This window comes from Physeter macrocephalus, chromosome 11 (assembly GCF_002837175.3).
Source record: "Physeter macrocephalus isolate SW-GA chromosome 11, ASM283717v5, whole genome shotgun sequence".
Lineage (NCBI taxonomy): Eukaryota > Metazoa > Chordata > Mammalia > Artiodactyla > Physeteridae > Physeter > Physeter macrocephalus.
The window spans coordinates 118117876-118142236 of record NC_041224.1 but is presented as its reverse complement, the minus strand read 5'-3'; the positions used below and the strand labels follow the sequence as shown (position 1 = coordinate 118142236).

The window sequence follows — 24361 nt, the reverse complement described above, 5'->3', positions numbered from 1 at the left end:
GAACCCGTGTCCCCTGCATCGGCAGGCGGACTCTCAACCACTGTGCCACCAGGGAAGCCCAGTACTTTGTGTTTTATAAAGTTTTACTCACAATAATAAAAATGTGCTGCTTGTAAAGTTTTCGTTGTTTATATTCTTATAATATTGAAATTGAAGAGGCACTGTAACCTATCCCCTAGAGTTCAGCATTATTAACAAAATCCTACACATTTGAATGTGTATGATGAATGGGTGAAGAGCAGAATATAGAAGTGGAAGTAAGTGAAGGTATATAATGTTAGAGATGGTGCCATGATGAATAGGGAGTGATGAATAGGGAGAAGTAGCCTTGGGCTTTATTTCCCTTGCTTTAAAATGGCCACTGTGAAAGAAAATTCCAATAAAAATTAATTTAAAAAAATGGCCGCTGTGGTAGTGTGTCCTGCCTCCCTCCTCCTGAGGGTGGATCTTTGTGCACAGCAGGACTATAATGTAAGACCTTTGTAGGGTAGAGAGACACAAAGGAAACAAACAGAACAAACACTTTGCAGGAGGCTGTGGGAACCTGGATGAAGAAGGGTAGCTGTACTGTCGCTGGTTACTGTCTATCCACATGTTAGTGGAGGTTTGTGGCACTTGTGCCATTCTTCTCCTTGGTATTTTGAACAGTGGTAACAAATCTAAATAGTGTTTATTGCAGCTCAGTCTAAAGTCTGTCCCCCTGCCATGGCACCAAATACTCCAGGCTATCAAATACCCACCTGCTATGGCTAGAGCTGTGCTGTCCAATGCAGGAGCCATTGGTTATTAAGAACTTGAAAGGTGACTAGTCAGAATTAAGATGCGCAGTAAATGTAAAATACATACTGGATTTTGAAGACTTGGTACCAAAAAAAAAAAAAGTAAACTATTTCAATATTGATTACATATTGAACTATTTTGGAATATATTGGGTTAAATAAAATATATTAATTTCATTAGTATGTCTTTAAAAATTTTTTAATGTGGCCACTAGAAAATTTTAAATTATATGTGTAGCTAGCTTTCTACTTTTGATAGCACTAGCTTAGAGACTAGTTAATGTATAACATATCTAGATTTGAAATATATTTTTCTTACAGTTGACAGTGGATAAGGAGGGCTGATGGTAAAGTTATACACAGATTTTTGACTGTGTGGAGATCAGCACCCGTATCCTCCCCTCCCCCCGTAGTTCAAAGGTCACTTGTAGTACTAGATAAATAGTTTAAATTATTAGAATATCTCACACACGTTATATATGTGGCTTGGGAATCTGTGTTTGTTTCTAAAGGAAAAAGTTTAAAACTTTTATAAAGCTTTCTAAGTGAACTGCAGTTTTAGGCAGTAAAAATTAAATAAGACCTCTTTCAAGATCCGTCCATTCATTCATTTTATTCTGCCCTGTTGATAACCCTCTATTGGGTATGTCTGTTGCCTCTCACTTAGCTATTTATCTGACATAGATTTTATTATAAGAATCAGATTATATTCATTTTTTTTCTCTCTGGCATTTTTTTCCTTCAACTCCACTTTTCCTTTTCATCCTAACTCTTCATGCCAGTTCCTCCCAAAGATGTTCTAGCATTTCTTGATCTTTTGTGCCTGCCTCTCCTCCTTCCCTTCCTCTGAATTCCCAAAGGATATCTGCCTCTGTTTTGTAAAGATAATCACTTTTTACTTTGTATTTTAATGATATACACCCATTATCTCCATTACTAAAGGGTACATACTTCAAAAGGATTTCCCTTGTACTGAATTAGTCATGTAAGTTGGCATATGTATATTATCTCTTTAGATCTCATTTATGTTAAGGTATGATTAGTTTCTCTTTACTTCCATAGATTTCATTTTTTGTTGTTCTCGTAGAATCTACAGACAAATATGCAAATGAAACTATCTTAATGGAATTAACTCCAAATCTTCTTTGGAGATCAGACTGCTACAGGGGTGACCTGTACAGATATACTAACAAGGAAATAAACATATAACAGTTTTAATAATGTTTAGAATGATGAGAAGGAAAGGGGTATTTCAGGAAGGAGAAAAAGTTAGAGAATAGTGAATTATGTTGGTTACATATAACTGTTGAAAAGTAGGCTCAAATATAGGGGCGGGCAAAATATTTACCCATATCTTAACCACTTAGAGGCAACTACTGTTAATCTTTTTGCATATGTCTAACCTTTTCTGTTTAAAAAATATTTTTATTATAAAAACAATATGAATACATGCTCATTATAAAAATTCAAACAATATGGAAATACTTAGAATAACAGATTTTCCTCTTCCTTCCTTCCCAGTCCCTCCCTTTCTCCATAGGGAACATCTGTTTATGGTATTTGTATAAATACGAACATTTGCACATTTTTGCTATTATTATAATTAATGCATATGGAATTATGTCATTCAGTGATTTTGAGGTTTTTTTCTCTTTAATATACCTTAGAAATCTTTCCATATAGTAGATCTCTCGCATTTTTAAAAGGACTGAATAGAGTTTTTGAAAAGAAATTAGTGCTTATAGTAAGAAATCCCAACAGTGCAGAAAAGCACTGGGTAGAATGGTCCCTAAGTCCCATCCCCATTCTGTAGCTGTTAACTTGATTTTTGTATAACATTCCAGGAATATTTTATGCTTCCTTAAGTTATCTTTCTCTACTTTCCTTCCTTCCTTCCTTCTTTCCTTCCTTCTACCCTTTCTTTTTCTTCCTTTCTCTTTCTAAATTTTAACACATGTGGGACCGTATTATATATATTGTTTGGATAAGCTTTTACTTTGAAAAAATATAGGAGGGAAGCAGAGTGGAAAGTTGTTTTCCCTGTTTACATTATTTAAGAACTCTCCTTCTGTTTCATGACTGATTTTTTATTATATGAAGTACTATAATTTATTTAACTTTTCTCTTATTGTTTGATGCTTAGATTTCCCAGTTTTTCACTATTATGTTAAAGCCTTTCAAAATTCATAGTTAAGTGCTTGAATTCACAATGTTTTTTGACTGCTTTGGAACAAAAAGCTTAAAAATTAGAAGGAAAAAAGAAAGGTTGAGTTTATTTTGTTTCACTTCAGTTTCAAAACTGATAGAAATCAAAGTCCAGTTTTGGCTGAATGTACCTGTAAATTGCAAAATATAAATGTCTAGTTTAAATATACTTTTTCTTATGTTTGTAATATTAATGTGTAAGTTGACCAGTTACTAAACTTTTGTTTGAGTTCTATGAGTCTATGTAAAATTTTGCATTAAAGGAACAATCCTTCATCAGCTTTTAATGTAAAATTTGTGAAATGATAGGTAATGGATTTTTGTTTTTGTTTTTTAATCAGTGACTTTTTTGAACGAACCATTCTGTGCAACAGTCTGGTGTGGAGTTGTGCTGTGACGGGTAGACCTGGACTGACCTATCAGGAAGCACTTGAGTCAGAAAAAAAAGCAAGACAGAATCTTCAGAGTTTTCCAGAACCACTAATTATTCCAGTTTTATACTTGACCAACCTTACCCATCGTTCACGCTTACATGAAATTTGTGATGATATTTTTGCGTATGTCAAGGATCGATATTTTGTTGAAGAAACTGTGGAAGTCATTAGGAACAATGGTGCAAGGTAAAGTACTTTTAATTTTTTCTTTTGTTATACATATATTCACATTGATCAAATTCAAAGTACACACAGGGATGAACTGAGGAAAAGCTTACCTTTTACTATTTTCCACCTACCATGTTACCCTCCCCCAAGATAGCCCTTGTGTTAACAGTTTCTTATGTATTTTTCCAAAGCTAATTTTTATATAGACCACCAAAAACATGTATGTACGTGCACGCGCGCACACACACACACACACACACACACACACACACACACTCCTACTCCTTTCAACGCGAAAGGTAACATACTATAGTTTATACCTTTTTTCACTCAAAATATCTTGAAGATTAGACCATTACTTTATAAACCACCTTCCTTCTCTTTTTTATTTACTGTATGTTCTATTATATCGAAGTTTCATCTCTATTTAAGAGTAAAAAATCTTAAAGATATCTACTGTGTTCTCATTACATTACCTATTAGTTTAAATATGCCTGTATTTCTTGCTGGGTTTTAGTAGTTCTTTGACAAGATGAAGAGTGAATTTTATATACTCTACTAAGTTCTCTTCTCCTTTACCCAGGTCTTCAAGAAAAAAGTGGGTTTTTCATATTGCAAAGTTAAATTGAGTTTATCTATGGCACTAAATTAAAAAGTATCATTGCTTTCCTGAAATCTTAAGCATTTATGATTGGCTAGTCACTGATATTTATTACAGTAATCCTTATTTGCATTAAAACTTTTTATAGCCTCCTGACTTTTGAGGCAGTGACTATTTTGGGATGCTTTTCCCCCTTTGTTAACCTGAATGAAAATTTTTTTCTTTTTTCTTTTTATTTTTTTAATATTTATTTATTTATTTATTTGGCTGCATTGGGTCTTAGTTGCAGCATGTGGAATCTTTCATTGTGGCGCATGGGCTCTTCTTTGGGGCACTCACGCTCAGTAGTTGTGGCACACAGGCTTAGTTGCCCCGTAGCATGTGGGATCTTAGTTCCCAGACCAAGGATCGAACCCACGTCCCCTGCATTGGAAGGCTGATTCTTAACCACTGGACCACCAGGGAAGTCCCTCTTTTTGAATTTTAAACTTTAGCAGTCAAAACTTACTATATATGTTCTTAATTATATGTCAATAATTATGTTCTCTATTATCTTATTTTGGAGAATCATCATGAGTTTTTATGTAATTTCAGAATAATGTCTTTAATATAATCCATTTTAGTTATTAAATGCTACTCTGCATGAACCTTAAAAATCCAGGAGGTGTTTATATTAAGATCTGAATTTGCTTGGATTTGATTTTGGTGAAGAATTGAAGAAGTTCTTTTTTTATTTTTTTATTATTTTTTTTCGGTATGCGGGCCTCTCACTGTTGTGGCCCCTCCCGCTGCGGAGCACAGGCCCCGGACATGCAAGCCCAGCGACCACGGCTCACGGGCCCAGCCGCTCCGCGGCACGCGGGATCCTCCCGGACCGGGGCACGAACCCGCGTCCCCTGCCCCGGCAGGCGGACTCCCAACCACTGCGCCACCAGGGAAGCCCAAGAAGTTCTTTTTTTTTAATTGTAGAAGCAACAAATGGTAAAAATTGAAGGATTTTTCATTTGTCTCATGATTTTTTGGAAAAAAAATCTTTATTTTCAAGAGGAAAGATTGATATGTCACCAGTAATCCCACCAAGAACATACCAATCTATATCACCAAAAGGAATAATAGGGCCTGTTTGGGGACCAGGACAATTTTTTTTCTCCTTATAGTCATTGTTTTATTTGACTTATGCCAAAAGTGTTTTCTAAGTTAAAAATCATTGGGATACGTTAACCTTTAACATTAGGTTAATATTGCTTACATCTAGAAATATAGTTGTTCAGTGTTTTTTGTATAGCTTTTTTTGGTTGTGCCTTAAAAATGGGCTTCAGATAGTTGTAGCTTTAATGACAGTAGTAAACTAGGGTACACTGTAGAAATGGGAAATCTGAGAGTCACAATTTTATTGATTATTCATTAGAAACATACTTCTTGGGACTTCCCTGGTGGCACAGAGGTTAAGAACCCTCCTACCAACGCAGGGGACACGGGTTGTATCCCTGGTCCGGGAAGATCCAACATGCCGTGGAGCAACTAAGCCCGTGTGCCACAACTACTGAGCCTGCACTCTAGAACTGGTGAGCCACAACTACTGAAGCCCATGAGCTTAGAGCCTGTGCTCCGCAACAAGGGAAGCCACTGCAGTGAGAAGCCCATGCACCGCAACGAAGAATAGCCCCCGCTCACTGCAACTAGAGAAAACCCGCGTGCAGCAATGAAGACCCAACGCAGCCAAAAATAAAATTAATTAATTAATTAATTTTTAAATAAAGAATCCTGTAGTGGATTCAATGTGAACCTCAAAAAGAAAAAAAGAAAACACACTTCTTCTGGCTTATGAAGCTTTTAAATTGTAAAGTATAAGAAATTGGTACTTTTCTGAAAAATTTTTAAGGCTTAATTTTCATGATACATACTGGCCATTCTTAATCTTTGTGTGGGAAAGGAGAAATCTTGGATGACTCATTGACTTTTTTGCCTTCAGCAGCTGGGTAGATGGTAAGATGCAGAGGCCTCAGGAAGTAATACCGTCAGAGTCTAGCCATCTTTGCTCTCATCTCAGACCCAGATATTTCTGATTGCTTTTGCCTTTCACGGACATGTTGCTTAGGTGATTCATGAGTGTCACTTAGAGGCTAGACACTAGTTACTGGGGATATAACAGGGATTAAGTAAGATGTCCTTAAAGAGTTCAGTGAAGGGAGAGACAAACATGTCAACTTGCCGGGTATTAAAATAAACATATGAATGAGGTAATTCAGGAGCATCCAGGTCCAGAGTGCCATAGAGGCTAGGCCTGGGTTCCCTACACTCACACTAACACTGGTTACTTTAGTCTTTTCATCTTTGCCAAATCTGATGATATCTCAGTGTTTATTTGCTTTTCGGGTCCTTTGCTCATTTTTCTTTTGGCTTTTTTGTCATCAGTAGATTTATGAAAGGTCTTTGTTAAATACTAGGCATATTAAACTCTTTGTCACTTTGTTGCAAATATTTTTGTTTCATTTTTTGCTTTTTCTTAAATGTGCAGTAAATGTAAAAAGGACTTAAAAATATGTATAAAGAATAATGATAGAATTAAGGAATAATGAATAAAACTTCAATAAATCCACATTCAACACTTGGTTTTAATAGAATACCTTTATCTTTGATGTTTGTTTATAATTTGATAAAAGTTTTTTAGTTTTATGGGACGCAGAATTGTGTGATAGTGAAGGGTTTAGGCTTTGGAGTCAGACTGACCTTGTTGGACAATGACATCCTTTCAGGTTATTGTGAGACTAAAATGGGAGTGTGTGTGGGGGGGGTGCACATTTTTGAATTGCTATATAAGTAGAATATGGTGGCATTTTACTAGGGGAATAATGCTCCTGTTGGCCCAAGAGGGTTATATGGAAGTTAGTATTTTTCTTCTATTATTGGCTAGGTTTTCTATTATTTTATATTATAATTAAGCTTCAAGCCTGACTTGAGATTTCTGCAACTTTCGATACTAGTTCCTGCATACACCTTTATCCTTTCACCTTTTTAACTTAAATTTCAGTTAAAATAACTTAAATATATAAATTTGACTAGATTTCCTTTGGTTGGAATTGTACCTCTCCCATCTACGTACTACTTGTGTAACTTTTGGGGAAGTTATTTAACATCACTTATCTCTTCTTTGTGTATGTAGTAGAATTATTGTGAAGATTGACTGAGGTGCTGTATGTGATGTTCCATGCACACAGCAAGTATTCAATAAATGACAAGTAAAAGGAGTCCATCTTTTTCCATTTTGATTTTTTTGGCTCTCTGTCATGCTTGTAAACTCTTATTCTATTACACTGATACGAGGAGACGACTTGGCATGATGTTTTTCATTTGGAAAGTGCTCTAGACCCCAAGGAACATGTGTCCCTTCTGGCTTCACATCTACTTGTGTAACTTTGGGATTGAGTTCAGTTTTGAGGTGATGATGCTAGTGATAAAGGTTCTGGCGTCCTCGGGGGGTCAACTAGGGCAAATCCAGCTTCAGTGATGAGAGAAGCTCCAGGTTCAGTTTCCTCAGTATCCCTGTTGACTTTTATCTGCAGGCTCCTGTGCCCTTTGTATCTGACTGTGGCTTGAGGCTTATCCTTACAGGACTATTTAGAGAATTCAGTGGATTTCTCCCAGTGGCTGAGAAATAGCAGGCACTTACTATCTTCACGGCACCCATAGGATCCACAGTAGGAGATGTCTGTGCTCCTACTCCCACTTCCCACCCTTTGAAAGTTAGAATGTGACGTTTGAAGAATTTGCTTCCACAGGACATACATCTCCCTCTGCTTTTTAAGTTAAATGTGCTTTATTGAGATATGATTCACACACTGTAAAATTTGCCCATTTAAAGTGTACAATTCAGTGGGTTTTAGTTATGTGCTGATTTCCACTAATTCCAGAATATTTTCATCACCCCAATAAGTCCTGTACCAGTTAGCAGGCCCTCCCCACTTCACTCTCCCCTCAGCCCCTGGCAACCGCTAATCTGTTTTCTGTCTCTGTGGATTTGCCTATTCTGGACATTTCATATATGTGGAATCATAAAGTATGTACCTTTCTGTGTTTGATTTCTTTCACTTAACTATAACGTTTTCAAGGTTCATCTGAGTTGTAGCATGTATCAGTATTTTATTTCTTTTTATTGATAAATTCTACTGTATGGATCTATCACATTTTGTTTATCCATTTGTCAGTTAATAGATATTTGAGCTTCCACTTTTGGACATTTATAAATAATGCTGTTACAAATATTTCTGTACAAATTTTTGTGTGAACATATGTTTACAGTTCTCTTGGGTATATACCTAGAAGTAGAATTGCTAAGTCATTTGGTAACTCTATGTTTAGCATTTGCGGAATCGCCAAACTTTTCCAAAGCAGTTGCATCATTTTACATTCCTACTAGCAATGTATGAGAGTTCCAGTTTGTCCACATCCTCACCAAGCCATATGTATGGACAATTTATTATTGTCTGTCTTTTTTTTTTTTTTTTTGCGGTACGCAGGCCTCTAACTGTTGCGGCCTCTCCCATTGCGGAGCACAGGCTCTGGACGCGCAGGCTCAGCGGCCATGGCTCACGGGCCTAGCCGCTCCGCGGCATGTGGGATCTTCCTGGACTGGGGCACGAACCCGTGTCCCCTGCATCAGCAAGCGGACTCTCAACCACTGCGCCACCAGGGAAGCCCCCTGTCTGTCTTTTTTATTTTGCCATCCTAGTGGGTGTGAAGTGGTATATCATTGTAGTTTTGATTTGCATTTCCCTAGTGACTAATAATGTTGAGAATCATTTTATGTACTTATTGATCATTTGTGTATATTCTTTGGAGAAATGTCTTCTCTGGTTCTTTGCCCATCTTTAAATTGGGTTATTTATCTTTTATTACCGAGTTGTAAGAGTTCTTTGTGATTTGGGGTATAAGTCCCTTAGCAGATATATGATTTGCAGATATTTGCTCCTATTCTGTGAGTTGTCTTTTCACATTCTTTATGGTACCATTTGCAGCACCATTCCCCTTTGCTTTTAACTTTTGTGCTACTTGTCAATAACATCTACCTTTTGTTTCTGTCTATGTTGGCAGAACTTAGCAGTGGTCCTAAAGACTTCTTCATCCATTAGAATTACTGGATTAGATTTACTGGAAAGAATATGCTATGTTACAGAGAAGTGGATGGGCCCATTCTTAGGCTGTATTATTTCAGTATGGGTACTCTGGATCTTCTCACTTCAGTATTCTTATTGTCTCATTTACCTTTAGATATCCCTCCCTCTTTTCTTTTTGCACCTTACAAGTATAGATTAGGTGCTTCCCTCCCCACCAAGACTTTCTGTTTTGAAATTGGCAATCCGCAGACAGATTCTTCTAGAAGATCCTTTGTCATTGCTATGGCAGATGAAGTAAAAAGAACAGCAGACTACCTGACTGAACCACACCAGTTTAGTTCTTTACATGCCCCATCCTGATTACCACCAGCTTGCCTGCCAATCATGCTGCCATTTGTTTTCTGCTGCTTCCTTGGAGCCTATGGGAAAAGTGAGAGGATGGCTGGTCTTGTGAAGAAAACACTAAACTGGTAGTCAGGTCTGTTAATTCTTAAATAACTACCAGATGCTTTGTATATACATTATATCAGCAGATATGAGACAAGGACTCAAGGTTTTTTGTTTTTTTTTTTTTTGTGGTACGCGAGCCTCTCACTGTTGTGGCCTCTCCCGTTGCGGAGCACAGGCTCCGGACGCGCAGGCGCAGCGGCCATGGCTCACGGGCCCAGCCGCTCCGCTGCATGTGGGATCTTCCTGGACTGGGGCACGAACCCGCGTCCCCTGCATTGGCAGGCGGACTCTCAACCACTGCGCCACCAGGGAAGCCCAAGGACTTATGGTTTCTATTTACAGATGAGGAAACAGAGATCCAAAGAAGTTGTGTTTTTTTTTTGATCGTTGTTTACCATGTATTTAATGATACCTGCTATTTATTGATACTTGCACTGTTCCAGACACTGGAGATACAGCAGTGAACAAAGCAAAGTCATGGAGGGTCCATTCTAATCTTACAAGTAGTAAATTGTAGGATTTAAATTCAGATAGGGCTGACTTACAAAATCATTTCTTTCTCAGTATCACTGTGTCCTTGGTTTTGGATTCTGCCATTTGTGATTAGCTGTATGGTTCTGTGCAAGTAATTTAAACTCTTAAGTGTTAGTCTTTTTTCATGTGTTAAATAGACACCCCCCACCCCCGCCTTACAGGGTTGCCTCACAGGGTAAAATGACATAATGAATGTGAATTTTTAAAAGCTGTATTATATAATATTGCCTTTGTAAAAAATGTTTATTTATTTGGTTGCACCGGGTCTTAGTTGCTGCAGGCAGGCTCCTTAGTTGCGGCATGCAAACTCCGAGTTTCAGCATGGGTGTGGGATCCAGTTCCCTGACCAGGGATCGAACCCGGGCCCCCTGCATTGGGAGCATGGAGTCCCATCCACTGCACCACCAGGGAAGTCCCAATATTGCCTTTTGATGTAGGTGTCTTGTTAGTATTTGAATCTGTTTATTGGTGGTCATGCAGTTTTGTTTTGTTTTTGTTTGTTGGGATCACCAGTAGTGATGTGAGGCTACAGGAGCTGCCTGGGACACTGTAACTTGGAATCAAATTTCTCTGTTGCAACTCTGAGCGGAAACCCCATAGTTAACAATATCAGTGTCTTAGAAAGACATAGTTGTTTGTTTTTGAAGACAATCATCCCTCATTTGTATGTGATCTTCTAAAAATGCTACACAAGCAGATTTCAAGACATCCAAGTTTCAAGTAACTTTATCTTTTTTTTTGACAAGCCTGATAACCATTGTTTAATAAAGGATTGGGAGGATGGTGAGCTAGAACTCAAATAATTGCATGATAATGATAAACTCGTCTTCTCTCCCCAGCCCTAGAACTGGTGAATTGAATCAGGAAAAAGGAGGTAGAAATCACGCAACAAAAAACATTTTGGACTGTTGAGTCATCATTCAGTGTAAAGAAAGGACTAGAGTTTGAAAGAATTTTTTAAAAATGAGTCAGAATATAATTGTATATTTGGTAATTTTTTTTAGTTAAAGTAGGCTTTGGGCAACTTGTTTTCAGACATTTTATAAGCACAGTCAAGATGTTCTGGGAGCTGAAAGATTCATAGGAAATGTGAAGCAGCAGGTGAGAAGGTACTTCTAAAAGTATTGGATTGGCCAAAAAGTTCATTCGGGTTTTCCTGTAAGATGTTACGAACTTTTTGGCCAACCCAACAGATATACTGACAGAAGCAAAAAGTGGCACCTTATAGCAAAGGAGGAGATAGAGTAAACATTAACTACAAAGTATACTGGCCTGGCTCAGTATATAATTTGGTAATGTTAGAAAACGTTGCAGAATAAAAATATGCTAGCATTTATTGAACTTTTCCTGTATGCTAGGCAGTGTGCTAGATGCTTTCACTTTAATTCTCATGATATTGATGGGTGACCCAGAATTTTTGAAAAGGTTATTTGTTTGTTGATATTTACCTGAAAGAGTTGAAAACTTATGTCCGCACAAAACCTGCACACGAATGTTTATAGCAGCTTTATTAATAATTACCAAAAGTTGGAAGCACCAAGATATCCTTTCGTAGATGAATGAATAAATAAACAGCAGTACATCCAGACAATGGAATATTATTCAGTGCTAAAAAAGAAATGAGCCTTCAAGCATGGAAAGACATGGATGAACCTTAAATGCATATTACTAAGTGAAAAAAACCAATCTGAAAAGGATATGTATGGTATGATTCCTACTATATGGCTTTCTAGAAAAGGCAAAACTATGGAGACAATGAAAAGATAGGTGGTTGCCTGAGGTTGAATGGGGTAGAGGGGAGATGAATAGATTGAGCACAGAGGATGTTTAAAGCAGTAAAAATACCCGGTGGTACTATGATGGATACATTTGTCCAAACCCATAGAATGTACAGCACCAATAGTGAAACTTAATGTAAACTATGAACTTCAGGTGATAATGATGTGTTAATGTAGGTGCATTGATTGTTAACAAGTGTTACTTCTCTGGTGTGGGATATTGATAGAGGGGTTATGCATGTGGCAGGGAGTGTATGGGAGATCTCTGTCTTCCTCTCAATTTTGCTGTGACTCTAAAGCTGCTCTAAAAAACCAAAGTCTTTAAATTTTAAAAAAAATTATGTGCTCTGCTTATCAAGGCTGAAGTTTATAATTTTTTAAAAATCTTTTTATTTCCTATAAAAATTTATATACAGGAGAGAAAAGTAAAAGGTGAAGGCCTGGAGTGCATTTCCCAAATGCTCCTTTCAGAGATAACCACAGTCAAAAAATTAGTTCATAGTTCTCTTTTTTTCTATACTACACTAAATTAAAAAAAAAAAGTAGGTTTTTCACTTAGTAATGATTTGGATGTCTTCTTACATTAGAAAACCACATGCACCATTTCTAATTGGTTTTGCATAAACTCCCTAAACTGTGTATTCCTAAAAACCTTACTTGGAATATTGCTTTTTTCTGAGGATGGAGAAAATTATTCCTTTTGTTAGCCTTGTGTGAATTTGCTCTTTGAAAATAATGAACTGCATTTTCTTCCACATAATCTCTGACCTATGACTTAATGACAGACCTTTTCTCCAATGTAGGTTAAATCAATACAATAAGAATTGGATTTGCACCGGAGTTTCACTGATAGCTAGATTTTCCCAAATATTATCCCCATACTATTTAGATTTAACATTTAGAAATGCTATCTAGTCAAGAAGCATAAGATACTACAGTTCAGTATTGTTTTTAGAACTGCCTTGTAAAATGAAGATTATGAAATTCTTTTTAATCTTACAAACTTATATCAATTTTGGCATCAAATAGAGACCAGCCACCTAGAGCTCTTATCTATTCAGATATCAAGGTATATTCCCTGTGGCTTTCTATGTTGCATTGGTGGAATGCTTCAAGCACTTTAGTCTAATGAATAAAAGAAAATTAGCATAAAAAACTAAAATATAGAGAGTAGGTACTTATTATATATTAGAATTGGAAACGAGAAAATGGACTTTTTAATCTTTGAGCTCTTTTTTGTATTGCTAACCTAAATGATATTAGTGAATCATAATTAAAATGCATTAATGTTGAGGACAAAGGGAAATACTAAATATATTGAGGAGATAAGATGAACATAAAAGGTGTAAGTGAGGAACAGTACAGTTATTTTGATTTAAACATACATGCTTGGATATCAGTGAGTGGATCCAGGTGGGATTAATCCAATAAGATTTTGGAAAAGGGTTATTTGACTAGAAATTTGAAGACAGAGAAAAATATAAATTAGTAGAAAGGATTGAGGAGGAAGGCTTCTTATTTAGGTGCAAATATAATATATAACTTTTAACAACGTATATTAAGTTTATTATAGTTCTTTCAAATAGAAGGCTTTGTGTTGGTCAGCTTATACTACTGCCCTTTTAAGGTCAAAATTCCTGGTTCTTAGCCAAGGAGAGTCCTAAGGAACATCCTCAAATTGTTGTTTCAGTCTTTAGTTCCTGATGACCGTAGTATGCTGATGATATAATTATTAATAGAAAAAAAAAAGGCTATTTGGGACAGCTGTTCTTTCTTTGGAATTCCTAGTTAGAGTCTTCTTTAGATATATAAGGTTTTATGTATCAGAGACCCAGACTTACAGCCTGACTGACTGCTGGATTGTTGCAAGTTGAACAGTTAAAATTTAGAATCCTTATTTACTTGTATAATAATATAAATTGGAAGCCATCCTGGGAAACCCTTTTTATATCCTAAAAACCCCTATTAAGTAGCCACAGAAATAAATGAAAATGAATTTGTTTTTCTAAATGTGTTTAATTCAAATAACATATAAAGCTTCTGTTGTAAATATTTCTGTATGGATTCAACTGCTCGATTCTTAACAAAATAGTTCAGTGAAGTTTAGACTGATCATACAAATGTATTCATTTTCTTCAGTGTTCTCAGGACCTTCAAATTTGCATTGGCCATTAGCAGGATCTGCCTAATGCCTCTCAAGTCTTTGAATGGTAAATGTTGGAGGAGGGTGGTTGGTTTCTATGGCAACCTCTTTATTGATCCTCTGCACTAATACCAAGTGCAGAGAGTCAGCTGAGTCTCTACCAAGAATTAAGATCTTTATTGTGGCAGTCTTACTGTAGTAAGAAAAGTGAAATGGGGGATAGCAAGTAAATTGAGGTTCACCTCTTTTCTATTATGAAAGGAAAACAATGTTTACTTCAATTTGTGTCTCATTGAACTGGTTAGCAGCAGGATGGTGAAGTAGACTAGTAGTAGTCCTGAAGTTCTTAGTTCACTATGGCAGGAGAATATTAGAGACAAATCTCACAAAAGAGAGAAGACTATGTATAGCTACTTCTGCCCTGAAATCCCTGTTAGGAATAAAAGGGAAGTCCATTTCTACGTGGTTATTACACAGGTTCAGGTCTGGGAAGTTAGAGGTCTTCTGAATAAAGTCTCTCTCCTACATCATCTTCTACCTCCTTTATGGTCTGTTCCATTCGGCCAATGTAAGATCACAGTGGTTCTGAATAACCATTTTTAAAATGGGGTTATCTGGGGCAGAAATAGAGACACAGATGTAGAGAACAAACGTATGGACACCAAGGGGGGAAAGTGGCGGGGGTTGGTGGTGGGATGAATTGGGAGATTGGGATTGACATGTATACACTAAAATGCATAAAATGGATAACTAATAAGAACCTGCTGTATAAAAAAATAAATACAATTCAAAAAATAAATAAATAAAATGGGGTTATCTGCCTTTCTTAGACAAATTCAGAGATTGTCCAAAGATAAAAGTTTAAAGAGAACTAAGAGAAATTACATAAACTAAAATAATTTTCAATGAAAGGAAAAGGAGAGATAAAAGTACAAAAAAAGTCTGCTCATCACTAAAGGCCAAGCAAAATCCTTTGTTTAACTCAAAAACATATGCCAAGAGAATAATTCCGAGTAGAGGTTGGCACACTTTTTAAAAAATAAAGGGCCAGATAGGAAATATTATAGACTTCGATGTCCATATGGTCTCTGTCACAGCCAGCCAACTCTGCTGTTATAGTGCAAAAGCAGCCATAGACAATAAATGAATGAGCATGGTTGTATTCTAGTAATTCTTTATTTATAAACACTGAAATTTGAATTCCATGTTATTTTCACATGTCACAAAATATTCTTATTTTTATTTTAAGCCATTTAAAGATGTAAAAGCCATTCTTAGCTCGCAGACCGCACAAAACAGGCAGTGAGTTGAATCTGGCCCATTGGCCATAGTGTGCTGACTCCTGGTAGAGAGGAAAGATTCTGCTGAAATAAGGGTTAAAGAATAAAGTCCCCAGAGACACCCTTTTAATCTAGAACCTCAGAGTATGGCATGTAGATGTGGCTTGGTATGGTGGAAAAAGCCTTTGGAGTCAAACAGTGACTAGTTCTGGGAATCTTCTTTACTAATCTGTAAAGCAAGTAATATCTACATTCATAGAGCAGTTGTATTAGTTAGCTTTTGCTGCATAACAGACCACCCCCAAAACTTAGTCGCCTAAATCAATAGTCTCATGATTCCATAGTGGGCTGGAATGTTCTTATTGTCTGGGGCTGTATTGTCTAGGTCGCTTACTCTAGCCTTACTGATATGTCTGAGGCCTCAGACTGGGGTGGGTGTTTTCATGTGGCCTCTTATCCTTCAGGAGGCCAATCCAAACTTGTTCCCAGGGTAGGAATAGAGTTCCCAGCAGCAAGAGAAGGCAAAGCTCCAATGTGCAAGCACATATCAAGCCTCAGCTTGCTCGATGTTTGCTAGTGTTCCATTGACCAAAGCAAGTCACATGAGCAAATCCAGAGTTAGTGTGTGGGCAGGGGGTCAAGGAGGCCTGTGACTCAGTGGGGCCATAACTGCAACAGTCTGTCACAGTGGTTAATATTTTTTAGGAGCCCAGCATAGTGCCTGGCACATAAAGCACTCAGTAAATGTTAGATCCTTCCTGTGCTTGTCAGGGACAAGTGAAGATCCTGCCAGCTGTGATGACTCATCTTTTTTTGTAGCCAGTCCCTAATTTTCTTATATCACAGTCACTGTTCTTCAGAGTTCACTATATGTCATTTTAGGGAGGTGATGACAATACCAGTAAACTTTTGAGAGCTTATTATATGCCAGCCACTGTTCTAAGCTTTTTACTTATACTATCTTATTTAATTTCCACAACAGCCATATGTGATAGGTGCTCATTTGCTTATTTTACAGTTGAGGAGTTCATACACAGAGCTTAATTAACTAAAACTTGCCCAAGGTCACAAGTGATGAAGTTATCAAGCACAGGCAGTGCTTCTGTGTGGGCAGAATGAGTGTGAAAGAAATACTAAAAGATAGGCCTTAAGCAGGATTGAAAGATTATAAATTGAATGTACTTATTGATTACTCACTATTTACTTTTCACTTTATTTGCACATTTTATAATTTCTGTCAAAGTGTGAAGCAACATAGGATTGTATATAATGTGGTTAGATTAAGCTTTTGATCATTCACTCTGAGTGATCCATATCGTTGAGTGTCTGAAAATCAGCATCATTTTATGATCATTTATTCAAAGGGAAAAAAGCTCCTTCATTTAAACAGGTTCTCCTGCTATTTATATTTTTAACCACTGTGCTCATCAGAGGGTGCCTTAATTATTTTACTTCTGCATTCTGAGCTGATTAAGCTTTCTTCTTTTCAAATATTTTGCTTGCAGGTGAAGAATGCTATCTAGTGGCAACAAAAGGTGACTGCAAGCATGGGGAAAAATAGAATTTTTTAATGTATTTTTTTCATAGGATTTTTAAAGTATTTATTTTTATTTATTTATTTGGCTGCATCGGGTCTCAGTTGCAGCACGTGAGATCTTTGTTGGGGCGCTCGGGTTTCTCTCTAGTTGTGGCGCGGGGGCTCTAGAGCACACGGGCTCAGTAGTTGTGGCACGTGGGCTTAGTTGCCCCGCAGCATGTTCCCCGACCAGGGATCGAACCGCGTCCCCTGCTTTGGAAGGTGGATTCTTGACCACTGGACCACCAGGGAAGTCCCAGAATTTTTATTTATTTATTGTTTTTCTATCTTTTGGCACAATTTCCAGGGATGAAAAATGCAATTACTCATGACTTTTTCTTAGAGGTGGTAGGGAATATTCTGATTTAGTACTTAAAGTATACACAAGCCAAATTTTTTGTGATTCATTCAATAAACATGTGTGCTCAGTGCTATTGTAGGTATTGGGAGGAAGGTAGTGAATAAGACAAGGACTAGGGACTTATGTTCAAGTGCAAGAGAGAAAAACACAAATCAGGATAATTTCAGATACTGATTAGTGCTGTAAAGAAAATAAAGCTTGATGGGATAGTTTTGAGTCATTTTTTGTTTTAGCCAATTAAATTCAGTATCTTCTCTGAAAAACCACTGTGTTAGATGCAAGCAGGTAATCAAATGTGAGAAAAGCATTAGTATTTATTGTTCTCAAGCATTATATAGTCTGTTGGTAGTAGGAATAGAATTTGTAGGGCAAAGATAAGTAAAATACATATGAATGACTAATGAAGGACTAAATTAGATAAATACATTAAGAGGACAGAGGGGAGGGGAATTGCAGGAAGGGTAGTCAAAAGGTACAAACTTCCAGTTATAAGTAAGTACTAGGGATGTGATGTACAACATGATGACTATAGTTAACACTGCTACATGATATATAGGAAAGTTGTTGAGATTAAATCCTAAGAATTCTCATCACAAGGAGAATTTTTTTTCTTTTCTTTCTTTTTTTTTAACTATATGAGTTGCTGGATGTTAGCTGAACCTACTGTGGTAATCATTTCACAATATCTATAAATCAAACCGTCATGCTGTATGCCTTAAGCTTATACAGTGATATATGTCAATTATTTCTCAATAAAGCTGGAAATAAAGGGCATAGGTAAGTCTTACTTGGCTAGTGAATATATCACTAACATTGAAATAGAATGAATTAAAGGTACTGTAATGCTAAATTAATATAGTGCTTCATTAATAATTTGCTGTGATTGGCCATTAGAATGGGCTGATGTTTACCGTTTAGCTTTATAAAGATGTTTTTGTATCTTTCTTTATCTACTTCTAGTCAGTCAGTCAGTCATCATTTTGATTTCATTGTTGTCATATTAAGAATGCTTATTGACCATAAGGATAATAGAAAATATTCGGGTTATTTTGTTTGAGCTTCCAGCTCAAAAAATTCGAGAATGCAGGAAGTAATAAGTATAATTTTGTCATCTTAATTTGTTAGTTATATAATAATTTCTTTGCAAATTCTTGTAGTTATTTTTTGTGCATTGTATTTTTTAAAATAAATTTATTTAATTTATTTACTTTTGGCTGTGTTGGGTCTTCGTTGCTGTGCGCAGGTTTTCTCTAGCTGCAGTGGCTTCTCTTGTTGCGGAGCACGGGCTCTAGGCGCGTGGGCTTCAGTAGTTGTGGCTCACGGGCTCTAGAGCACAAACTCAGTAGTTGTGGCGCACGGGCTTAGTTGCTCCGCGGCATGTGGGCTCTTCCCGGACCAGGGCTTAAACCGGTGTCCCCTGCGTTGGCAGGCGGATTCTTAACCACTGCACCACCAGGGAAGCCCTATGCACTGTATTTTGATGTACAGAAATCATCTGACTTTATTTGATTTGGTTATCTCACGTTGTAAGAGAGAACACCAATATACTGAACTTCTTTCCATGAAAAATAGGGATTTTAAGATGAATTGTTATTATGTTTATAGTTGATATGGAAACAAATTATAGAAAAGGACTCCCTTTATGGAGTTTTTTGCATTACAAAGAACTCTCTGAGTAGTCTTCTGATAAGTATAGCAGGACCCATCTATACTTCAATAAGTTCTAGCAAGTAGACCTACTTCAGTTAGCCATTTTCGTATATATTGTTTTAAGAAAAGGAATAAATATTTTACTTTTAAGTTAAAGGATAATTTAAATTAAATAACTTAACATTCAGATAGGCCTTTATCTTAAGTAGTCTAAATTAATAAAGCTTAAAGTATATTACTTTCTTATGATATAATTTATCCTTTTTATTGTATAGCTCTGACTCTGACTTTTGATGCATAGTCGTGTAACCCATCACACATTTTTACTACCTTCCTTTGTGCCCTTTTTTTTTTCTTGACTGCACTGCATGGCTTGCAGGGTCTTAGTTCCCCAACCAGGGATCGAACCCATACTCCCTCCAGTGGCCTTTGTGCCTCTTTGTAGTCACCCCTTGCCCTCACCTTCTAGACTCTAGCAACCACTGATCTGTTTACTGTCCTTATAATTTTGCCCCTTCCAGAATATGAATATAAATAGAATTTTGGGTCTATTTCTGGACTCCCTTCTATTGAGCTGTATGGCTATCCTGCCAAAACTACAATGTCATTATTTACTGTAGCTTTTTAGTGATACATATACATTACTTTCATCTTTTATTGATTTTTTTCCCCCGTGATGTGAAATGTATGCTTTTAATTGGAGTTAATATTTTCCTAATGTTTATCATTTTTAAACTAAACTTTCTATTTTGAGATAACTGTAGAATCACATAGAGTTGTAAAATAATACAGAATTTCCCCCAGTGGTACAGTATCCCAACCAGGATATTGACATTAATATAGTCATGGTACAGAATATTTCCGTCACTGCAGGGATCCCTCATATTGCTCTTTTATGCCACACCCGCAAATCATAGGTTGTTAAATTTATTTTTCTACTTCAGACTTTGTTTTCTGAAACAAATATGACTTGAAAAATCTGTATTGCCAGTGACACGGTAACTTTCAAGTTTGAAAATCTTATTCAGCATTTTTGGCTGAGTTGAAGAATGCAGTACTCCGACTCAAAATAAATTTAACATAGATCAGGTTATAAACTGATTACTGTTTAATAAAAATACCTAGTATACCTAATAGATTGCTTATATTGCTTTTCCTCAGCTGGAATTTGACTTGGGTGCCTATAATAGGAAAAATTTTAGGGGCATTAAGAAAATAGAAATTTCTCTCTCATGTAGAACTAAGTACTTAAGTTGTAGTGTTAGGACAGGTCTACAAAGTTGTCAGGAACCCAGGCTTTTTCCTGTTTTCTGCTCTGTCATCGCAAGGTTGTGACCATTGTTTTCCTTGTTCAGGATGGCAGCAAGATAGAGGAAAGGCAAGAAGCCTGCTTCTCTTCCTTTCCTATCCATCCTTCACACTGAGGCCAAGTTAAGTGTTCTAAAATACTATTATCATTTTGAAACAGAAGTCACTTGCTGCTAAGTCTGTGGTGGCTTTTCATTATATTTAATGTTTTGTTTTCTCTGATCTGCGTGTGTTTGTCTTGCCTCCTCACGAGGGTATCATCTCTGTTGGCATCAGTATGTCAGATGCCAACATAAAGCTGAGACCACAAACACTTTGAATATCTATTAATTTGAATACACTAATTGGAATTTTAAAGTATTGTGGTGAGGCTTTCATTAATTTGGTTGATACCTTAACCAAACTAACTTATGTGGCTTTAAGCTGATAATTTTGAATACTAAAGAGTTTAAACAGTATACTGATAATATCCAGATGTTTGAAACTTTAGAGATATGTAGGATTTAACCCATATATCTTATATCTAGAATTTTCTTTCCAAAGATTTTTATTTGTATTATATATATCTTTGAATAACAGATTTAGTTTTTAGCAAGAATCTAATGATTCTAGTTGTCTTATGATATTTAGGCTTATAATAGGTCAAATGCCAACTGGAGAAATAATAAGATGTGGTTCTCTGGTCCATAAAGAGTCTCAGCAGTTCAAAATGAAGCATTCTTTGAGCTGCTCTGATCAGTTTGTCTAAGAAGTGAGAGGTTACGAACAAAGCAACGTTTTCTGACTGCTTCTTCCCCACTGACAAGTAATCAACATAATTCACAGTCTCTTTGTTTGAAGTAGGCAGACTTGTTGAGTGGTCTAGTTTCCTCCACTTAAAATGAGGTATCACTTAACCTCCTTAACTTGAATTTTTTTTAACTCTAAACTTCAAATTAAGCAGGTTTACTCTGTTTCTACCTATAAAGTTGAAATAATTATTCAAGCATAGCATTTTAAAAATAAATGTTCTTGGCACCTGTATTTCAAGAAAATAAAAGGTTAATGAGGCAGCACAGGTGAGCAGGTGTGAAGCATGCCTTAGATTCAGCATATTCTATTTTTAGAGACCCAAACAGAGAGGGGCAGTCCTTTTATGTCAAGTAGGTCTCCCCAGGTTTCTATTCTTCTTTCCTTTTGCTGTTAATTATTTATCTTCTACCCAAATGCCTTGTAAATATTCTGCATATATTTCAATTCTAGAATTTGCTTTTGTTTTAATGAATTTGTATTTTGAGATATAAATTGAACTATAACTATTGTTAAATGACTATTAAAACAAAAACAACTTTTGGAGGGAGATATATATACCATTCCAGAATATTCTCACAAAAGGCTATTTCCATGTTCAGCTGGTCTCTGTTAGAAACTTATGGCTAACTTCCGCTCTAGCCTCATTCTGCTCTTGCTGCTGTTCCACAGACTTGCTTTCACTCTGAAACATGTTTAAGTTTGAAATGTGTTTCGGAGAGGCTCCAAAAGTGCCTCTTGACTACCTGGACTTAAAGCTCTGAAATACCCTTGGGTCAATATAGTGTTGTGTTACCCCTCAACTCCAGTAGTAGAGTGGAAGATTAGAAAATATATGGGCTTCAGAGTCAAATAGTTAAAGTTTTGGCTGTACCGTTACTGGTTGTGTGACCATAAACAAATGCTTTAACTTCTCTGACCCTGAATTTCATCTACTGAAAAACGTGTACCTTGCAGAGTTGATATGAAGAGAGAAATATGTGAAAGTGATATACTTATCTGGCACACAGGAACGCTAATAATAATAAGGACCTTTCTTTGATTGTCAGCCTCTACTCTGTCCTCAAAGAATGGAGCATAACATTAATTTAGAGTTTCTGTACTCTCCAAGACCCACTAGCTGGGTCTTAATTCGTGATTCTTTAACCTTTTTTACACCCCAATCTTCTTTGGACTCCCTAGGACCAAGAAATTGTAGCAAGTGGATTTGAAAGACATAGACTAAGTCTCTTTGGAAATCTGTTAGAACGTGTTGACCTGACATCTTGCAGTTAACTGAAGTTTAGCTAAGCACCAGTGAGAGGCCTAGCCTTGATTAGATTAGCAAGAATTGACCTGTGGTTTGGGTGTGGTACAAAGTTAATAGTAGCATTGAAAATAACTAGGATAATTTATATATAAAACATTTACTACGTTATAGACAATGTCTCTAAGCTGTACTGGTTTCCTTCTCCCTTATTCCTCTATCAGAGAATTGTATTTGTTAGTTTTCTGTTTTAAATGAATTCATTCTTAAATTATTGTAGCTCTGTGAGCCCTACTGGGATCATAGACTATTCCCTTCAATGGTCTGTCAGACCATTTTAGGCACCACACCAAGCGTTCCTGTGCCCAGCGTAGACCCGTTTACTTTTTCTCTGATGACAACCACTACTGCCACTTAGGGGCACTCACCTGGACTCTGCCAAGTGAAAACTATCTCTTTTTCTAACTTGAAGAACCTTGTCACAGGTTCACTGAAAAGCTTCCTTTATCACCTCCTGGAACCCTGAGCCATATGATCCCTGGATGTCATACCTAGGCCCTTCAAAAGTGGGTCCATTTGATTCTTTCCTTATTTTCATGCAGTTCATGTCACTAAATTACAGAACCTTTTAACCATTAGACTACATAATTGCCTGATATAATTTCCTATAGTTGTCCCTCTTTAGAAACACTGGTTTATTTCTATCAGCCAGTGGCGAAAGTTAGCCCGCAGTTCTTTTGACACCATTTCCATTTGCTACCAACGTAGGCTTGGTAATTGGGCCTTCTTCAGCTTTACTCTTAGGACAAAAAAAAAAATTTTTTTTTAATTGTGGTAAATAACCATGAACTTTACCATTGTAGTCATTTTTAAGTGTATAATTAAGTGGCAGTAAGTACGTTCACAGTGTTGTGTAACCATCACTACTATTTCAAGAACTTTTTCATCATCCCAAACAGAAACTCTGTACCCGTTAAGCAATAACTCCCCATTTCTCCCTCCTTCCTGCCCCTGGTAACCTTTATTCTACTTTACGTCTCCATGAATTTGCCTATTCTAGATACTTCATGTAAGTGGATTCATACAATATTTGTTTTTTGGTGTGTTTGGCTTATTTCACTGAGCATAATGTTTTCAAGGTTCATCTGTGTTGTAACATGTATCAGAATTTCATCCCTTTTTATGGTTGAATACTATTCTGTTGTATGTGTATATACCACATTTTTTAGTCTATTCATTTGTTGATAGACACTTGAGTTGTTTCTGCGTTTTGGCTATTGTGAATAATGTCATTATGAACATTGGTGTACAGGTGTCTGTTAAGTTCCTATTTTCAGTTCTTTTGGGTATATACATAGAAGGGGAATTGCTGAGTCATATGATAATTGTGTGTTTAATTTTTTTAGGAACTGCCATATTGTTTTCCACAGCAGCTGCACCATTTTACATCCCCACCAGTAATGCATGAGGGTCCCAATATCTCAATATCCTCCCCAACACTCTTTATTTTCCATATTTTTTAATAATAACCATCTTAGTGGGTATGAAATGGTATTTCATTGCAGTTTTGATGTTGCATTCCCTTTACGACTAATGATGCTGAGCATTTCTTTCATGTGCTTATTGCCATTTGTATCCTTTTTGGAGAAGTGTCTATTTAGGTTCTTTGCCCATTTTTGAATTGGATTTTTTTCTCCTTTTTTTGAGTTTTAAGAGTTCTTTATATGTGTTGCCATATCTTTGTCTGGTTTGTGTATCAGGGTGATGCTGGCCTTATGAGTTAAGAACTGTTCTCTCCTTTTCAATCTTTTGGAAGATTTTAAGAAAAATTGGTATTAATTCTTTTTTTTTTTTTTTTTTTGTGGCATGCGGGCCTTCCTCTGTTGTGGCCTCTCCCATTGCGGAGCACAGGCTCCGGACGCGCAGGCTCAGCGGTCATGGCTCA

General features: G+C 36.6%; 1 protein-coding gene across 3 annotated transcripts in view; it reads left to right on the top strand.

Annotated features, from left to right (window-relative positions):
* The window catches only part of BAZ1A (bromodomain adjacent to zinc finger domain 1A), a 93557-nt gene that overhangs the window by 9360 nt on the left and 59836 nt on the right, over positions 1-24361 (top strand). For all 3 annotated transcript variants that reach the window (XM_024117926.2, XM_055088382.1, XM_028495712.2), the window contains one exon: positions 3326-3604. In XM_024117926.2, coding sequence (XP_023973694.1) covers positions 3326-3604 — 279 coding nt within the window. The remainder of the gene's footprint in view (positions 1-3325; positions 3605-24361) is intronic.